The 16,867-nt window shown below is 46.4% G+C and overlaps 4 protein-coding genes across 5 annotated transcripts; all 4 read right to left on the bottom strand.

The window, feature by feature from the left end:
- Window positions 1–886: 886 nt before the first annotated feature.
- LOC125549132 (putative glutaredoxin-C2) lies at window positions 887–1,540 on the bottom strand. Its single transcript, XM_048712615.1, has one exon. It carries the CDS (start codon window positions 1,396–1,398, stop codon window positions 1,084–1,086), a length of 315 nt encoding a protein of 104 aa, XP_048568572.1. The 5' UTR covers window positions 1,399–1,540; the 3' UTR covers window positions 887–1,083.
- A 3,047-nt stretch (window positions 1,541–4,587) lies between these two features.
- LOC125549131 (putative glutaredoxin-C2) lies at window positions 4,588–6,261 on the bottom strand. 2 transcript variants are annotated; one of them, XM_048712614.1, is made up of 2 exons: window positions 5,707–6,261; window positions 4,588–5,540 (listed from the first exon to the last, which is right to left on the bottom strand). In XM_048712614.1, exon 1 carries the CDS (start codon window positions 6,123–6,125, stop codon window positions 5,811–5,813), a length of 315 nt encoding a protein of 104 aa, XP_048568571.1. In that variant the 5' UTR covers window positions 6,126–6,261; the 3' UTR covers window positions 4,588–5,540; window positions 5,707–5,810. The 2 variants fall into 2 exon arrangements, with proteins under 2 accessions (XP_048568571.1, XP_048568570.1); XM_048712613.1 differs by having other exon boundaries at window positions 5,740–6,261.
- Window positions 6,262–13,463: 7,202 nt separating this feature from the next.
- LOC125549130 (putative glutaredoxin-C2) lies at window positions 13,464–13,878 on the bottom strand. The gene has a single exon (XM_048712612.1). It carries the CDS (start codon window positions 13,828–13,830, stop codon window positions 13,582–13,584), a length of 249 nt encoding a protein of 82 aa, XP_048568569.1. The 5' UTR covers window positions 13,831–13,878; the 3' UTR covers window positions 13,464–13,581.
- Window positions 13,879–15,152: 1,274 nt separating this feature from the next.
- On the bottom strand, window positions 15,153–16,487 carry LOC125549129. The gene has a single exon (XM_048712611.1). The coding sequence runs from the start codon at window positions 16,429–16,431 to the stop codon at window positions 15,211–15,213; it is 1,221 nt and encodes a 406-aa protein (XP_048568568.1). The 5' UTR covers window positions 16,432–16,487; the 3' UTR covers window positions 15,153–15,210.
- Window positions 16,488–16,867: the final 380 nt, after the last annotated feature.

The following is a 16,867-nucleotide window of genomic DNA, read 5'->3' as shown; positions in this document are numbered from 1 at the left end:
CGAATCTGTCTGTGTTGGCCACATGGTTCAACTTTCGGCCCGGCGAGCATTTCTCATCTGAATGGATCAAGGTCAACTCGGCCGGCCAGGAACATGCATATAGAGTATCGACGAGGATTCTTATGGCTCGCATCGCATCCCACCCCGTCGGCGCGCCACAGTAGGAGCGAATGAATAAGTAGGAGGATACGATAACGCGAATATGTGCCACCACGCACTCGAATCACCAAGCGTACGTGCACACATCTAGTATTATATCTTTTTTTAACACATCTAGTAGTATATCTATATAACTAACAATATCTACAAGTGGGTTATATTCCTGTCTCGAGCGTGAAAGAAAGGTCTCAAGAATCACTTCACCTTGTTGTGTTGCCAATGTTAAAGGCCACTGCCACCTAGGCTGCCTATATTGATTTTTTCAGCAGTGACATGGCAAACGGGCCGTAGCAGCAGCCCAATTTCCCCTTTCTGGCTCTGCCCTGCTTCCTGCGTTCTTGACTCTGCTTTGCTCTCGAGGGTTTTGGGTTCCATCGCAGGCAGGCACCAAAGTTTGATGGTGGAAATTGAAATGAATACGCCATGCCATCAGCAGTGTCTTTCAAATGCAGCGTGCCACATCAGCACAAGTACCATACCGAGCTCATTGGACCAGTGTGCATCTACCTCATCAAACTGAGCTCACTGGATTAGGTATCTACATCAACACACTGACCTCTCTGAATCACTCCGGTCATCGATGGAGTATTCTATAGCTCCAGAAAAATGTGTGCAATATGATACTATATATAACGGCCTTAGCACAACAGCTAGCTAAATTAAGCAAATCATCAAATCAAATTAAGCAACACAAGATAAGCATAAGCGCATTTGATATTGCTCAGGATGCTCTTCCTTACAAAGCATCCTTTCCTTCTGTCATATGACAACAAGAGGTACAACTGAAAGATCATGACCGTTAATATGTTTGATGACCTTTCCAAAATTATGTAGCTGCACTGCACGCACTATATGATCCCTAGCGATCACACATAACTGCACGCACGCACAGCCACTGCCCACTGCTGTCCCTGACTCTTCAGTTCAGAGCCAAAGGGCGCCGGCCTGGCGGAGGAGCGGCACCAGCTGGCCACTGAGGTGCAGCGTCATGACCTTGTCGGTGGGGCCGACGAGCCTGCCGCCGATGAAGACCGCAGGCACGGGCGGGCTCCGTCCGACCATGCCGGCGAGCGCCCTCTCGACGTCCTTCCCGCGGGGGTCCTTGTCCAGCTCGTGCACCACCCAGCTCACGCCCAGCTCCGTGAAGAGCGTCTTCACCGCGTGGCACATGCAGCAGTTGCTCACCCCGAAGATCACCACCGCCCGCTGCGACGCCAGCTTCGTCACTCTTTCCGCCATTGGAGATCGAGCGAATTGGTGGCTAGCCTGTATGCTGTTGTTCTTCAAGCTTTGTGATTGATATATTCTGGTCAGCTCGCTTCACTTGAGCTTGATGTAGGTTGCTGGTTTCTTGGAGTGGATGATGGTGATGACCCAACGGTGCTTATTTATAGATGACTGCGGCGGGTGAAGAGGGAGTGGTCGGCGTAGTGTTGCAGGCTTGATTGAGGTGCAGGGGAATCACTATGAGAGATGTGGCTAATCGGGAAGAATATATGTTCTCTGTCTAAAGGTTCTATTCTACCACCTTTTGTAATCTTTGCTTTTGAGAATTGGGACAGGCCAAAATCATACAGTTGGCTACGACCACGAGAGTGGCTGATCCTTGATATTTATTTTTAAATAGTGTCTCGAATAAGTAAAGATGAAGAAGAATCAAGATTTGGGACAGGCTGAACTGTTGTTGTTAGTACCATACATAGAAAAATGGCGTGAAGAATCAAGATTCGAGATAGGCTTAACTTTTGTGGTACCAACTGAATCAATGCTTCAGCTGATGATTCAACAGGTTCCTGATAAGCTAGGTTAGATACAGTCTAATTCCTAGTTTTTTGCCATTTGTGCGTGAGAAGTAATACCATCGGCGTGGAGTTTGTGGACATGATGTAATACCATCGGCGTGGAGTTTGTGGACATGATGCATCACATCTAAAACCCCTTTATCTAATCGATACCACAAAATTAAGTAGAAAACACGCCTAACGATCTCAAAACTAGTGATGGATTGGACAAAAATATTTTGGAAAAAATAAATAACTTTTAATGTGAAAGATGGATATCACAACTAACTTTCAACATGCTCACCTTGTTGTATCATTTGAGCCATACCTGTCCAGAACACAAATGAAGCTTCCCTACCACAAGTTGTACTTTCAGTCATTCTGTTCCAATTGCTGCTCCTCATTTTTACTTACCTGTCTTGCGAAGGAATTTTTACACTACTGATCGCCATGATAAAATCTTCATCACCAGCAAGTCTTCATATTGGAAAATATCTTGTAAACACTGCAGTCAAGCTTAGAAGATTCACTGCAGTTCTGGTTGATATCTCACAATACGCTTCTGTGAACTTCAAGTTCATTTAATGAAATGACAGATGTTATTAAGATGACTCTTGCACCACTGCAGATAGAGTTGCACACATTGTTAGACAGTCATGACAAATTCAATGCATGCATAAACACGTTTCAAACTAAAGAGTGGCATTAAACACAGTGAAACAACATACATTAGTCAAAGGAGATGCAATCAAACCCATCTAGATTATTTTTCTCTCATCAATTTCCGTTACCTCGTCAGCAACATACCTTCCTATTACAGAAGTCATACCCAGTGATGATATTACAAAGATCAAACACAAGGGGCGTCGCTCCTCTTATCATGCCCTACATCCCGTGCCGGGAAAACAGGCGGATAGATCATCATAAAGGGAGAGATATCGGGTTGACTATTTCGAATTCCTTGACTTGACTGTACTTTTATCCTTTCTAGACCAGGTTTTAGTTAAGCAACCAGCCAACCACTGAAGATTGTAAAATCCAAACAAGAAAATCTTAAGTTCAGCATGTACCTCTTTTCCTTTTATGGAAATTTCATTCACATGTATATACACGACACTGTTCCTATGGTGATTTTGTCATTGTATCAAAGGAGAGATGGCAAGAAAACTTTGTTCAGGATGGGATGATAGGCTATGTCATGAGGGGCAGTGCCTTCAACAAACATGGGTAAAATAAAAGAAACAAACACCACCTCAATCTTATGCATGGATACCAGGACCACATTTCACTTTCAAACTAGTTAGTGTGCGAACTTGATAGTGAAAAACACTTGTTCACTTTGTTACAGAAGCCTCGACGTATCTGTTAAGTTCTCCATCATAGGGATGAAATTACCAAAAAGAACGTAGAATGAAAAACACTTGTTCACTTTGTTACAGAAGCCTCGACGTATCTGTTAAGTTCTCCATCATAGGGATGAAATTACCAAAAAGAACGTAGAATGAAAAACACTTGTTCACTTTGTTACAGAAGCCTCGACGTATCTGTTAAGTTCTCCATCATAGGGATGAAATTACCAAAAAGAACGTAGAATGAAAAACACTTGTTCACTTTGTTACAGAAGCCTCGACGTATCTGTTAAGTTCTCCATCATAGGGATGAAATTACCAAAAAGAACGTAGAATGAAAAACACTTGTTCACTTTGTTACAGAAGCCTCCATGTATCTCTTTTAGACCTTTATATCAATTTTGCTATTTAAACCCACTAAGTTTGTGGTTACTGAACTGCGTTGAAATGTACTTATTTTCTAATCTGCGGCGGAAAATCAGCAACAAAAGTGTACAAAAAAAAGGATCACGGCAGGCACAAAAACATTTATTGGACAAACAAGTGATCCACTGCGATGCCAAATGCAGCCTAGCTAGGTAGATCCTTAGTACCGAGCTCGTGCAATCCGAGCTCACTGGACCAGTGCATCTACCTAAACATACTAACCTCCCTGAATCAGTCCATCTACCTCCAGTTATGTACTACCATTATATAGCTCCAAAAAAAGGTGTACGATATGACACTATATTCTCCATTTACTAAGGAGCATTATATATACCGTAGATTCTCTCAAAGTTTTAACACAACAACCAGCTAAATTAAGCAAAGCATCAAATCAAATTAAGCAACGAAAAGATAAACAAAAATCCTTTAATATTGCTCAGGATGCTCATCTCTTACAAAGCATCCATTCCTGTCATATAACAACAAGAGGTAAAACCACTGTTTTAAATAGCGGCAGTCCTCTAAATCACCAATAACGGCGCTATCGCGGGGCTATAGCCCACTATTGTCTATTCAAGACGTTGGGTAAAACTGAAAGATCATGCCGTTAATATGTTCGATGACCTTTCCAAAATCAGTAGCTGCACTGCACACACTATATGAACACTAGCTTAATACCTCAATTTTGAGGCTGAGATAACACGTAACTGCATGTACGCACCAGCCACTGCCGTCCTTAATTTTCAGAAGTTCGACAAAAACGTGTGCGCTATGACACAATATACTCCAATTTACTGAGCAACGTTATATATATACCGTGGATTATTCTCTCTCACGGCTTTAGCACAACAGACAGCCAGATTAAGCAAAGCATCAAATTAGTTTTTTTTAGAACGAAGGCTCAAGGAGAGCCCGGCTTTGAATTAACAAAGCCATCAACCGGCCAGGAGATACAAACACCCACAGTTACAACGAAGCATAGCAAACAAGCAAAAGAAAAGGAAAACAAAAAAAAAAGACGGCAGATACAAGGTGATGCCCGAAACAACTTCCTAGCCCCAACACGTACAAGCAAACAGGAAATAAGCAGTACAGACTAGCTTGATGTTGCCGAAGCCCTTCAATGCGCGAGTGGAGCACCATAACCCTGACAGAGAGCAAACTTCAGGGGGAGTTACAGCCCAGCAAATATGGACATGCCCTCATCTACTCCGATAGGTGGACGCCGTCCTCGTACTGACCCTCTCCACTTCCGAAGGGGACCCCTGCCCCTCGCCCTGGATCGAAGGGCGCCGTACCGTTGGCAAGTGGCAATGTTCCCCTGAGCAAGGATTGGTACAAGCTTCCAGGTCACCATGGGAGATTCTCAGCACGACCCACCTGCTGCGCTAAGAACACCAAACGAAGAGCCTCATCAAGACACAATAACCCACACCCAAGGAAGAGAAGCTGTTGTTGAGCGAGGTTGAAGAAGAACTTGCAAGCAGAGGATCCAAGGCAGCCAATGCAGATAGCAGGACAGCACCCGCTGGAATCAGCACCAAGTTCAAGCCTTCCATGCCCTGTTGCTGCCAACGGGGAAAGAACCCTATCTTCATCCCGTCCATGCCATGGCACTGAGAGCCGGCGAGCAAACAGCCACAAGTCAGGCAACAGACAACCAAACAGCAGAGCACTGCCCCAACAAGAAGACCATGGCGCCACCTCCACCTGCAAAGCCGCCACACACTTGACAACCACACCCATCGCCCCTGCACACCCCCAACTCACCCAAGGCGGCACCTTCAGGAAGATGACGACGCGTCAAACGCCGCTGCCGCCCAGCCTGCGCCCAAAGCATCAAATTAGTTAAGCAACGACAACAAGATAACAAGAATAAGCTCTTTTAATATTGCTCAGGATGCTTATCTCTTACAGAGCATCCTTTCTACTGTTTTCATGACAAAAAGAGGTACAACTGAAAGATCATGACTGTTAATATGTTTGATGACCTTTCCAAAATTATGTAGCTGCACTGCACGCACCATATGATCTCTAGCGATCACACACAACTGCACGCATGCATCAGCCACTGCTGTCCTTGAGCCTTGACTCTTCAGAGCCAGAGGGCGCCGGCCTGGCGGAGGAGCAGCACGAGCTGGCCGCCAACGTGCAGCATCATGACCTGGTCGGTGGTGCCAACAAGTCTGCCGCCGATGAAGACGGCCGGCGCAGGCGGGTTGCGTCCGACCATGCCAACGAGCACCCTCTCGACGTCCTTCCCACGGGGGTCCTTGTCCAGCTCGTGCACCGTCCAGCTCACGCCCAGCTCTGTGAAGAGTGTTTTCACCGCGTGGCACATGCAGCAGTTGCTCGCTCCGAAGATCACCACCGCCCGCTGCGACGCCAGATTCGTCACTCTGTCCGCCATCGCTGATCGAGCGAATTGGTGGCTAGCTGTAGGCCATTGTTTCTTTGGGCTTTGTGTCCGGTTGATCTGATCAGCTCACTTCACTTGAACTTGGTGTAAGCTGTTGTTTCTTGGAGTTGGATGATAGTGATGACCCAGCGTGCTTATTTATAGATGACCGCGGCGGGTAAAGAGGAGGGAGTGGTCGGCGCTGGATTGCACACTTAATTGAAGTGCAAGGGAATCGCTATGAGATGTGGCTAATCGGGTAGAATATATCTTCTCTGTCTAAAGGTTCTATTCTACCACCTTATCTAATCTTTGCTTTTGGGAATTGGGAGGGGCCAAAATCATACAGTTAGCTATGGACAGTAGAGTTTCTAACCATTGATATTTTTTAATAGTCTCGAGTAAGATAAACAAGAATCAAGATTCGAGACAGGTTGACCTTTTGTTTTTAGTATCACACAGAAAAATGGTGTAGAATCAAGATTCGAGATAGGCTGAACTTTTGTGGTATCGACTGAATAGATGCTTCAGCTGGTGATTCAACAGGTCCCTGATAAGCTAGATTTGGATACACTCTAATCAGCTGCTTTTGCCATTTGTGCATCAGAAGGAATACCAATTGTGTGGAGTCGTGGACACAATGCATCACATCTAAACCCCTTTATCTAATGGATATCACAAAATTAAGTACAGAACTAGCTACAGATCACACCTAACGATCTCCCTTAGAACTACTAGTAGTGAACTAGTGATGATGGATGGATTGGACAATATTTTTTTGGGATAATATAAAAGTTCTAATGTGAAAGATAGATATCACAACAAACATTCAACATGCTCACCTTGTTGTATCGTTTGAGCCATCCCTCCTGAACACAAATGAAGCTTCCTTGCCACAAGTTGCAGTTTCAGTCATTTCTGTTCCAGTTGCTGCTCCTCATTTCTACTTACCCATTTTCTCAAGTATTTTCACACGACTGATCGCCATGATAAAATCTTCATTACCGACAAGTCTTCATATTGGCAATATCTTATAAACACTGCAGTCAAGCTTAGAAGTCATGCCCAGTGAAGATATTACAAAGGTCAAACACAGGGGGTCATTCCTTATCTACAATGCAAAGGCAGAGCTACTTCTATTTCGGCTAAAAAAAAGTCATCATTATTGACAAGTCTTCATATGTGCAATATCTTATACACACTGCAGTCAAGCTGAGATGATTCAGTGCAGTTCAGGTGGATATCTCGCAATACACTTATGTAAACTTCACGTTCTTCTAATGAAATGACAAAGGTCATTAAGATCAATCTTAGATGACTACAACACCTAGTGTTCTACGGATGCAAGTCTGCGACATGGACTCTACACGTTTGCATTGCTAAGCTCAGTATCTGCTAATCAAGTTGGTAACCAGTACATGCAAGAATCTACTATATTTTGTATATATCTGACAAATAACAGATAAGAGTTGCACACATTGTTTCGACAGTCATGACAAATTCTATGCATGCAAACATGTTCAAACCAAGGAGAGGAATTAAACACAGTGAAATAGCATACATTAGTCAGAGAAGATCCACTCAAACCCATCCACAGAATTATGATTTCTCATCAATTTCCGTTACCTCAGTAAGCTATGTAATATGGGATAGTGCTTTCAACAAATAGGGGCACAAACTTCCCAAAAAAGACCGCCAACCTTATGCATGGATAAAAGGATTACACAGAGTCAAACTTAGCTAGTGTTCGAACTTGATAGCGAAAACACATTTTCACTTTGTAAGAGAAGCCTTGACATATCTCTTAACTCCGTGATAGGGGTGAGATTACCAAAAGAACGCAGAATAAAAAGGTTAATCTTGACCTACCATATCTTTTAGACCATTATATCAACTTTTTATTCTGCGTTTGTGGTTAATGAATTGCGTTGCAATGTACTTATTTTGTAATCAGCGATGGAAAATTAGCAACAAAAGTATTACAAAAAGAGTTAAACAAATAGCACCCAATCGAACTCCGCCTATGTTGTCTCAACATAGCCGGTCCCAAGCCTTGGTAAAGGAGGAGGTTTGTGATAGGCTTGGCGAGGCAACATCAAAAGTCAGCCACTCTTATGGAGATGAAACCCAAAAGATTTTCATTGGGGTGTAACCCTCTCAGTGTCGCGCCACATCGAGACCCGGGTGTGGTGTCAAATGGGCAAGCCCCCCCCCTCCCAGTGGCGCGACGTATCTTCATCTGGATACGGTGGCAAGTGACCGAGGATCAGGTCGTCGCATCCTTAGTGACGCGCTACATTGACGCCCGGCTGTATTGGAAAATGAGCAAGGATCTTTGGTCGCATCCTTAGTGACGCGCTACATCGACGCCCGGCTGTAACCCTCTCAGCGTCGCGCCACATCGAGACCCGGGTGTGGTGTCAAATGGGCAAGCCCCCCCCCCCCTCCCGGTGGCGCGACGTATCTTCATCTGGATACGGTGGCAAGTGACCGAGGATCAGGTCATCGCATCCTTAGTGACGTGCTACATCGACGCCCGACTGTATTGGAAAATGAGCAAGGATCTTCGCATTTGATTCGACAAGTGCGAAGGGTATGGAAGCTAGCCGAGACTAGGAGGATCCGCTTAGGTAGCTGTAACGTAGGGTCCTTGACAGGTAAGCTTCGGGAGCTAGTGGATACAACGGTGAGGAGAGGTGTTGATAACCTTTGCGTCCAAGAAACCAAATGGAGGGGGCAGAAGGTGAAGGAGGTGGAGGATGAAGAGCTTAGTAGGGCAGATAAACAGTTGGGTGAATCTCCTTCCACAAGTTCCACCCCCTAGGGTTCCCTCCCTCCCTCCCCCGCTGCCACCTGCGAGGCGCCGGGGAGGGCCCCAAATCTCCGCCGCCGAACACCCCTCCGCCTCCCCCCTCCTCCCTCGCCACCGCCAAAGGGCGCGGCTAGGCGAAGCCCAGTCGTCTCCGACGGCGGCGGGGCCTTCTCGTCCCTCGCGCGTGGGGTTGGCGCGGATCCGATCTCACGGGCGGGGCGCAGCGCTCGGTGTCAGGCATGGCGGCGCCCCGGAGCAGGCCGGTGATGGCGGCGTGGCGTCGGGCGGCGGATGGCATGGCGGTGGTGCGGGCTGGTGTGGCGTCGGCGGCGGTGTTCCGGCAGCGCCTCGGCGTCACGTCCGGCGCCACGGGTTGCGGCTGACCGGGTTGCGGGTGGCCTCTTGCCGTGGTCTCTGGTTGGGGGCGGCGCGGCAGCGGAGGTGGTGAGCTGCTCCCTCCCAGTCGGGCCCTCATGGCTGGGTGGCGGCGCTCGGCTCGGGCGAGTCCCCCTGGTGGCGTCTCTGGGCAGCGGCGGCGACAGCTCGTCCACCCTCCCTCTCCGGCATCTGGCGGCGGCCGATGCCTTCCGATGCCCTGGGCCTTCGACGCGGGGGTGGAGATCCGTTTTCGGGGTGGGGGGGGGGGGGAGCTGGAGCCGGCAAGGCATCGGTCATGGCCATGGGCCACTTCTCCACCTTCCCCTTCCCCCGGTCGTTGTATGGTCGCGGCCCTTCCCGAGGCAGGCTGGCCGTCGGCGATTCTGGAGGTGGTTGGGGTTGCCAATCTGAGCAAAGGCGTGGCCTTTGGTTACTACAGGGTGGTCTCATGGAGGGGCGGCGGCCCTAGCGGTGGGAGCCGTGCGTTGGTCGTGGGCGGGCTGTGCGGCTCGGATGCGGGCAGGCAACCATGGCCGCTTGGGCGGCATGGCTACGTGTGTTGACGGACCGGGGCGGCGGAAGAGTTGAAGCACCAGGGTACATCACCTACCCAGTCTGTGTACTGGTCGACGGTGACGGCGTCCGTGGACGTCTTGTGCTCCTTGCAGAATCCGTCGTGGTGCTTCTACCCCTTCCATCTTACTCCGGGTGAAAACTCGATCCTCGGATCGGACGGTGGCGACGTTCGTGGTCGTGCCCTTCCTGGAGGCACCGTCTTGGAGTCCTCGGTCCGGCATGTCCGTTACACATCCTCCTGGAAGATCGCTCCTTGTGGTGGTGTTCTCCGTCAGCTCTAAGCGGATTCTTTTTGCTCATCTTTTAGGTGCTTTGTAGTCGTTGTGGTTGTGTGTCGGTGCCCGGCATTCATGTATCTTGCCTTGGGTGTGTGGTGTGCGTTTGTATTAGATGCTTTGTTGTTGTGGTTCACGCTTTATAATATAAAGCGGGGGGGAAACCCTTTTTCGTAAGGAGGTGGAGGATACCGACTTCAAGCTGTGGTACACAGGGACGTGTGCAAACAGAAATGGCGTAGGCATCTTAATCAACAAGAGTTCTGGGAAGGCCTTGAGGACATGATTAGGAGTGTTCCAATTGGAGAGAAGCTCTTCATAGGAGGAGACCTCAATCGACACGTGGGTATTTGATATTTTTTAATATTTTCTATGGCGACCAGAGCAGCTGATCTTTGATATTTTTTAATAGTGTCTCGAATAAGTAAAGATGAAGAAGAATCAAGATTCTTGACAAGCTGAACTTTTGTTGTTAGTATCACACATAGAAAAATGATGCGAAGAATCAAGATTCAAGATAGGCTTAACTTTTGTAGTATCAACTGAATCAGTGCTTCAGCTGGTGATTCAACAAGTCCTGATAAGCTAGATTTAGATCCACTCTAATTTCTAGTTTTTTGCCATTTGTGCGTGAGAAGGAATACTGGTTGTGTAGAGTTGTGGACATGATGCATCACATCTAAAACCCCTCCATTTAATGGATGCCACAAATTAAGTAGAAAACTAGCTCCACATCACACCTAACGATCTCCCCTAGAACTACTAATAGTGAACTGGTGATGATGGATGGATTGTACTTTTTTTGCAAAAAAAAAGCAAGTTTTAATGTGGAAGATGGATATCACAACTAACTCTCAACATGCTCACCTTGTTGTATCGTTTGAGCCTTCCCTTCTGAACACAAATGAAGTTTCCTTGCCACAGGTTGTACTTCCAGTCATTTCTGTTCCAGTTGCTGCTCCTCATTTCTACTTATCTGTCTTCCAAAGGTTTTTTTTTACACCACTGGTCGCTATGATAAATTCCTTATCTTCAATGCAAAGGCAGAGCTCCTTCTGTTTCGGCCCAAAAGAAAAAAACTTCATTACTGACAAGTCCTCATATATGCAATAACTTATACACACTGCAGTCAAGCTTAGAAGATTCAGCGCAGTTCGGGTGGATATCTCGCAAAATGCACTTCTGTAAACTTCACACCTTCTTTTAATGAAATGACAAAAGTTATTAAGATCAATCTGACATGACTGCAACACCTGGTGTTCTACGGCTGTGAGTCTGTGACATGAACACTACACATTTGCATTGCTAAGCTCAGTATCTGCTAATCAAGTTGGTAACCATTACATGCAAGAATCTACTGTATTTTGCATCAGGATATAGCATATAGAGTTGCACACATTGTTTCGACAGTCATGACAAATTCTATGCATGCTAACATTATTCAAACCAAGGAGAGAAATTAAACACAGTGAAATATCATACATTAGTCAGAGTCCAATCAAACCATCCAGATAATTTTGATTTCTCATCAATTTCCATTACCTCGTCAGCAACATACCTTCCTATTCGGGATGCGATGATAAGCTATGTCATGAGGGATAGTGTTTCAACAACTAGAGGTACAAACTTCCCAAAAAAGACTGCCAATCCTATGCATGGATACCAGGATTACATTACACTGTCAAACTAGCTAGTGTGCGAACTTGATAGTGAAAAACATTTTTTTCACTTTGTTATAGAAGTCTTGACATATCTCTTAATTTCTCATGATAGGGATGAGATTACCGAAAAGACCCTAGAATGAAAAGAAGGCTAATCTTGACCTACCATATCTCTTAGACCTTTATATCAACTACTATCTAAACACCCCAGTTTGTGGTTTCTGAATTGTGTTGCATGTACTTATTTTGTAATCTGCGATGGAAAATTAGCAACAAAAGTATACAAGAAAAGGGTTAAACAAAGAGCACCCAATCGGTGTGTCTGTACTTATGACGACAGCATGTATTTGGAGTTTCTGTGGGGTTTGTAAAGCGACATGGAGGTCACCCTGGCCCATGAAGTGCTCTACCTCCAATCATCGACATCATTCGCTTAAAGTAGAAAAATATTTATTTGACAAACAAATGATCCACTGCGACGCCAAATGCAGCCTAGGTAGATCCTTCTTCTTAGCTCATACCATACCTAGCTCACTGGACCAGTGCATCTATCTCAACATACTAATCTCCCTGAATTAGTGCATCTACCTCCAGTTATCTACTACTGTTATATAGCTTCGAGAAAAATGTGTACGATATGACATGATATTCTCCATTTACGGAGGAGCATTATATATACCGTGGATTCTCTCATGATCTTAGCACAACAGCCGGCTAAATTAAGCAAAGCATCAAATTAAGCAACAATATGATAAGATAAGCATAAGCTCCTTTAATATTGCTCACAATGCTCATCACAAAGCATCCATTGCTTCTGTCATATGACAACAAGTGGCAAAACTGAAAGATCATGACTGTGGAAGTGGAAATGAATGAAGGGGAGCCTTGGCGCAGCAGTAAAGCTGTTGCTTTGTGACCATGAGGTCATGGGTTTCTGGAAACAACCTCTTATAGAAATGTAAGGAAAGACTGCGTATTGTACACCCAAAGCGGTCGGACCTTTCCCCGGACCTTGCTCAAGCGGGAGTTACGTGCACCGGGCTGCCTTTTTTTAAAGTGGAAATGAATACAGAAACCCCGGTAATGAATATGGAAGCATATACTGCCGGAAACGAACACCGAGCGAATACAGGGCGGACACGGAAACATAAGCAGGTGTTGGTCGGAACTTAATAACCCTAACCATAGAAAAACACAAGCACAGTAATAAACTTGATCAATTATTAACATGGCTACCAAATAATATAATTAGGTTAGCGACTCAGTATAGTATTATAGTAGTACTGGAGAATTGCATAGGGGAGGGTCTAGTTGACTACATGCATGGTCGTGGAATTGGGCCTCCCATGGGTCATTTTGCTCACCGTGTCATTGTGTTTTGTTTGGTGGTTGTGCTGTAAAGCAGCCATAGTCTCATAGTAAAGATGGAAATTTCATATTCACGAAAACAGAAAGTTCCGTTTCCATGCCTGTTCCGCCAGAAAACAACGTTCTGTTTTGTTTCCATTTCCGCGTAAAAAAAATCCATTTTTCGTTTCCATTTTGCAAATTTCCATTTCCATATTTTCTTTCCATTTTCGTTTTTCCACCAGAAAAGCGGAAAGTTTCCACTCCATTTTCATCCCTAACCGTTGATATGTTTGATGAGCTTTCCAAAACTATGTAGCTGCACTGCACGCACTACATGATCACTAGCTTGGCTCGATTTTGAGGCTGCGATCACACATAACTGCACACACGCATCAGCCACTGTTGTCCTTGACTCTTCAGAGCCAGAGGGCACCAGCCTGGCTGAGGAGCGGCACAAGCTGGCCGCCAAGGTGCAGTGTCATGACCATGCCAGCAAGCGCCCTCTCGACGTCCTTCCCCCAGGGGTCCTTTGCCAGCTTGTGCACCGTCCAGCTCACGCCCAGCTCCGTGAAGAGCGTCTTCACCGCATGGCACATGAAGCGGTTGCTCACACCGAAGATCACCACCACGCGCTGCGATGCCAGCTTCGTCACCCTGTCCACCATTGCTGATCGAGCCAATTGGTGGCTGGCTGTAGGATGTTGTTTTTTGGGGCTTTGTGGTCGATCATCTGATCAGTTCAGTTCACTTGAGCTAGATGTAGGCTGTTGTTTCTTGGTGTTTTATGATGCTGATGACCCAACGGTGCTTATTTATAGATGTGTCTGATTGGGTAGAATATATGTTCTCTGTTGGAAGGTTCTATCTACCACCTTTTGTATCTTTGCTTTTGGGAGGGGCCAAAACCATAGTTAGCTATGGCCAGGAGAGTGGCTAATCTCTGATGATATTTTTAATGATGTGCTCAATAAGTAATTTTTTAAAGAAGAATCGAGATTCAAGACAGGCAGAAGTTTAGCTATTAGTATCATATCTATGGAAAAAAGGATGGTGGTACCGAACGAAATCACTGCTTCAGCTGATGATTCATCAAGTTCCTGATAAGCTAGGTTTGGATTCTTTTTTCTGGACACCATTGGGAATTTGGGATAAAACTCCATCTAATGAATTCTAGCACCTCGTGTACTCTTTGCTTTTGTGAGGGAGCAAAGTGATATAGTTAGCTATGGTCAGGAGTGTAGCTAATCTTTGATATTTTTTTTTTGTAATGATGCCTAAAAATGAAGAAGAGTCAGGATTCGAGATAGGCTGAACTTTAGTTATTACTATCATATATAGAAAAATGGATGGTGGTATCATTCAAATCAATGCTTCAGTTGATGATTAATCAGATTTCTGATAAGCTAGCACTCTAATTTACTGTTTTTGCTATTTGTCCGTGACGAGGAATACCATTGTTGTGGAGTTTGTGGACACCAAGCATCACTTCTTGTTCTGGCTGCCAGTGGGATAAAACTTCATCTAATGGCATCTATCAAATTTTCCCTTAGAACTGAAGTAGTGAACTAGTGATGATGGGTGGATTATAGCTTGTAGACAAGTCAGTTTTAATAAAAATGGACATCACAACACATGCATACCGTCTTATCGCTTGAGACATCCCTGTCAAGAATACAAAAGAAACTTCCTTGCCAAAAGCTATATTTTCAGTTATTTCTCTTCCATTTGCTGCTTGCCATTTTTATTTGGCCACCATCCAAAGTTTTCCTAGGCAACCGATCATTACCAGAAAGCAATCATATATGGAATATCTTATACAAACTACTGTCAGCTTAGAAGATCAGTGCAGTTTTGCTGGATATATTTCAATAAACCTCTGCAAACTTCAGGTTTTTTAACTGAAATGAAACACATGTTCTTAAGACCCAACATACATGACTGCAATATCTATTGTTTTTAGGAAGAGAAATAACTCAAAAGTACATACCTCTCTATTGCAGAACTCATACTCAGTTTAGATAGTACAACAATCAAACACAGGGGAATCATTCTTCACGTCTCACGTTCCGCGCTGGGAAGATAGGCGGCCAGATCATCATAACAGGAGAGACACGTACGTGGCCAGCAGTCGCACGTTTATACCCACATTCATCTGCCCCCCTCTGATTGACCTTCTCAACCACCCTGCTCCTCAGATGAACATAAAAGAGAGCACCACTTGCTGGGTGATCTAAGAACAGAAAGTCAGCATTGTCCCCAACCGTGACAACATCAAGGCAAACATCGTGAGGAACCCAACTGTCCTCCGCGCGAGGTGTGCATGCCTGACCCACACTGACACAAAATGTGTCGACCAGCAGCCAGCCTGCCCCATCATTGCCCGACATCCGATGGAGCCACACACTGAGCTGAAACCCGTCTGCACTGACGAGATAGAGACCGGAATCTTCCGCACATGAGAGCATATAGTTGCCCCGCACTCCAACTGGTAGCTCCAGGGTGAAAAGGATCCTGGTGGCTAAATCTAGACCCAAGGTGTACCCTAAGTTGGTCACCATGAAGACTTTGCCATGGATGGGTGGTAGCATTTCATGGAAGACGATGTCATCAGGGAGCTCTATCTCTGCCGAGCCCCTGGCAGGGAGGCCAGAGCTGCCAGATCCAAGGACGCACACCTCCGCATACACTTTTGGCCAGTCCTTCCACAGATTCACCAAGGTGATGCCGTCGCGGCCCCCATCCTCGGGTAGGAACATCTCAGTGAATCCCGTTTGAGTGCCCTGCACCCAGCGGTCACGGTGGGGCCGGATCTGTGGGAGGACGGTTGAAGACTCACCGGCGAGAAGCGACACCACGAGGGGGTGATCGAATCTGCCGGCGTGGAAGACCTCGATGATGAGGCGACCATTCCGGCAGTTCTTGATTCGCGGGCATCTGCGAGCGAAGGCGGCGTCGCAGGAGGAGGTCGCGCGGCGTATGGGGACGGCGAGCTCCGGGGGCTGCCGCGGGAGAGGCACGAAACGATACCTGCCGGGGTAGCCGACGCAGACGCCGAGGAGGCGGGGCGGGTTGCGCTCGCGGAAGCGGCGGAGGAAGGCCGGGTCGGAGGCGTGGTGGAGCCACCGCTTGGAGACGAGGGCGGCGTGGACGAGGCAGGTGGGGAAGCCGAGGCGGAGGAGGATCTCGTGCAGGAGGTTGTCGTCGCCAAGAACCGCCGCCGCCGATGCGAGCGCGGCGGCCGCCGGCAACCGTCGATCTCCGTCCATAGTTTTGGCCAGCAAAAGTTTGGGGGATTTTCCGGTGGGAGGGGTTTGGTTTGGAGGGGTTTCGGTGGAAGCGGAGCAGGAAATATGTAGGCAGAATGGATACGCCACGGCTGGATCGAGCGTTTCCTTCCCTTTTTTTTTTTTTTGAAAATGCGTTTCCTTCCTCTTTCTTCTTGATCCATTTTCCGGTGTTGGATTATACAGGACACTAGTAACGGTTGGTTTGTGCCCTCGTGTCATCCCTTACGCCATTTTTTGAAAGAGAACACGAAACATTCCATTAAGAACCAATGCTGGACAAGTCGCCAGCAACAGCGTCATTTACAAAGTCTGGACACTCATCAAGCCAAATCTCACTTATGCCAGCTCCTAGTTTAGTACCATACGCTGCTAAACAGTGTGCCACTACATTACAAGTTCTAGGACAAGACACAAC

Source organism: Triticum urartu, chromosome 3 (assembly GCF_003073215.2).
Source record: "Triticum urartu cultivar G1812 chromosome 3, Tu2.1, whole genome shotgun sequence".
In the NCBI taxonomy this organism is placed as follows: Eukaryota; Viridiplantae; Streptophyta; class Magnoliopsida; order Poales; family Poaceae; genus Triticum; species Triticum urartu.
Note: the sequence above shows the minus strand (reverse complement) of the source record. Positions and strands in the feature narration are given on the sequence as shown.

Excerpts from the sequence above, each read along its gene's own strand:
- LOC125549130 (XM_048712612.1), bottom strand. The coding sequence starts at position 13,830 with ATGGTGGACAGGGTGACGAAGCTGGCATCGCAGCGCGTGGTGGTGATC.
- LOC125549129 (XM_048712611.1), bottom strand. The coding sequence starts at position 16,431 with ATGGACGGAGATCGACGGTTGCCGGCGGCCGCCGCGCTCGCATCGGCG.
- LOC125549132 (XM_048712615.1), bottom strand. The coding sequence starts at position 1,398 with ATGGCGGAAAGAGTGACGAAGCTGGCGTCGCAGCGGGCGGTGGTGATC.
- LOC125549131 (XM_048712614.1), bottom strand. The coding sequence starts at position 6,125 with ATGGCGGACAGAGTGACGAATCTGGCGTCGCAGCGGGCGGTGGTGATC.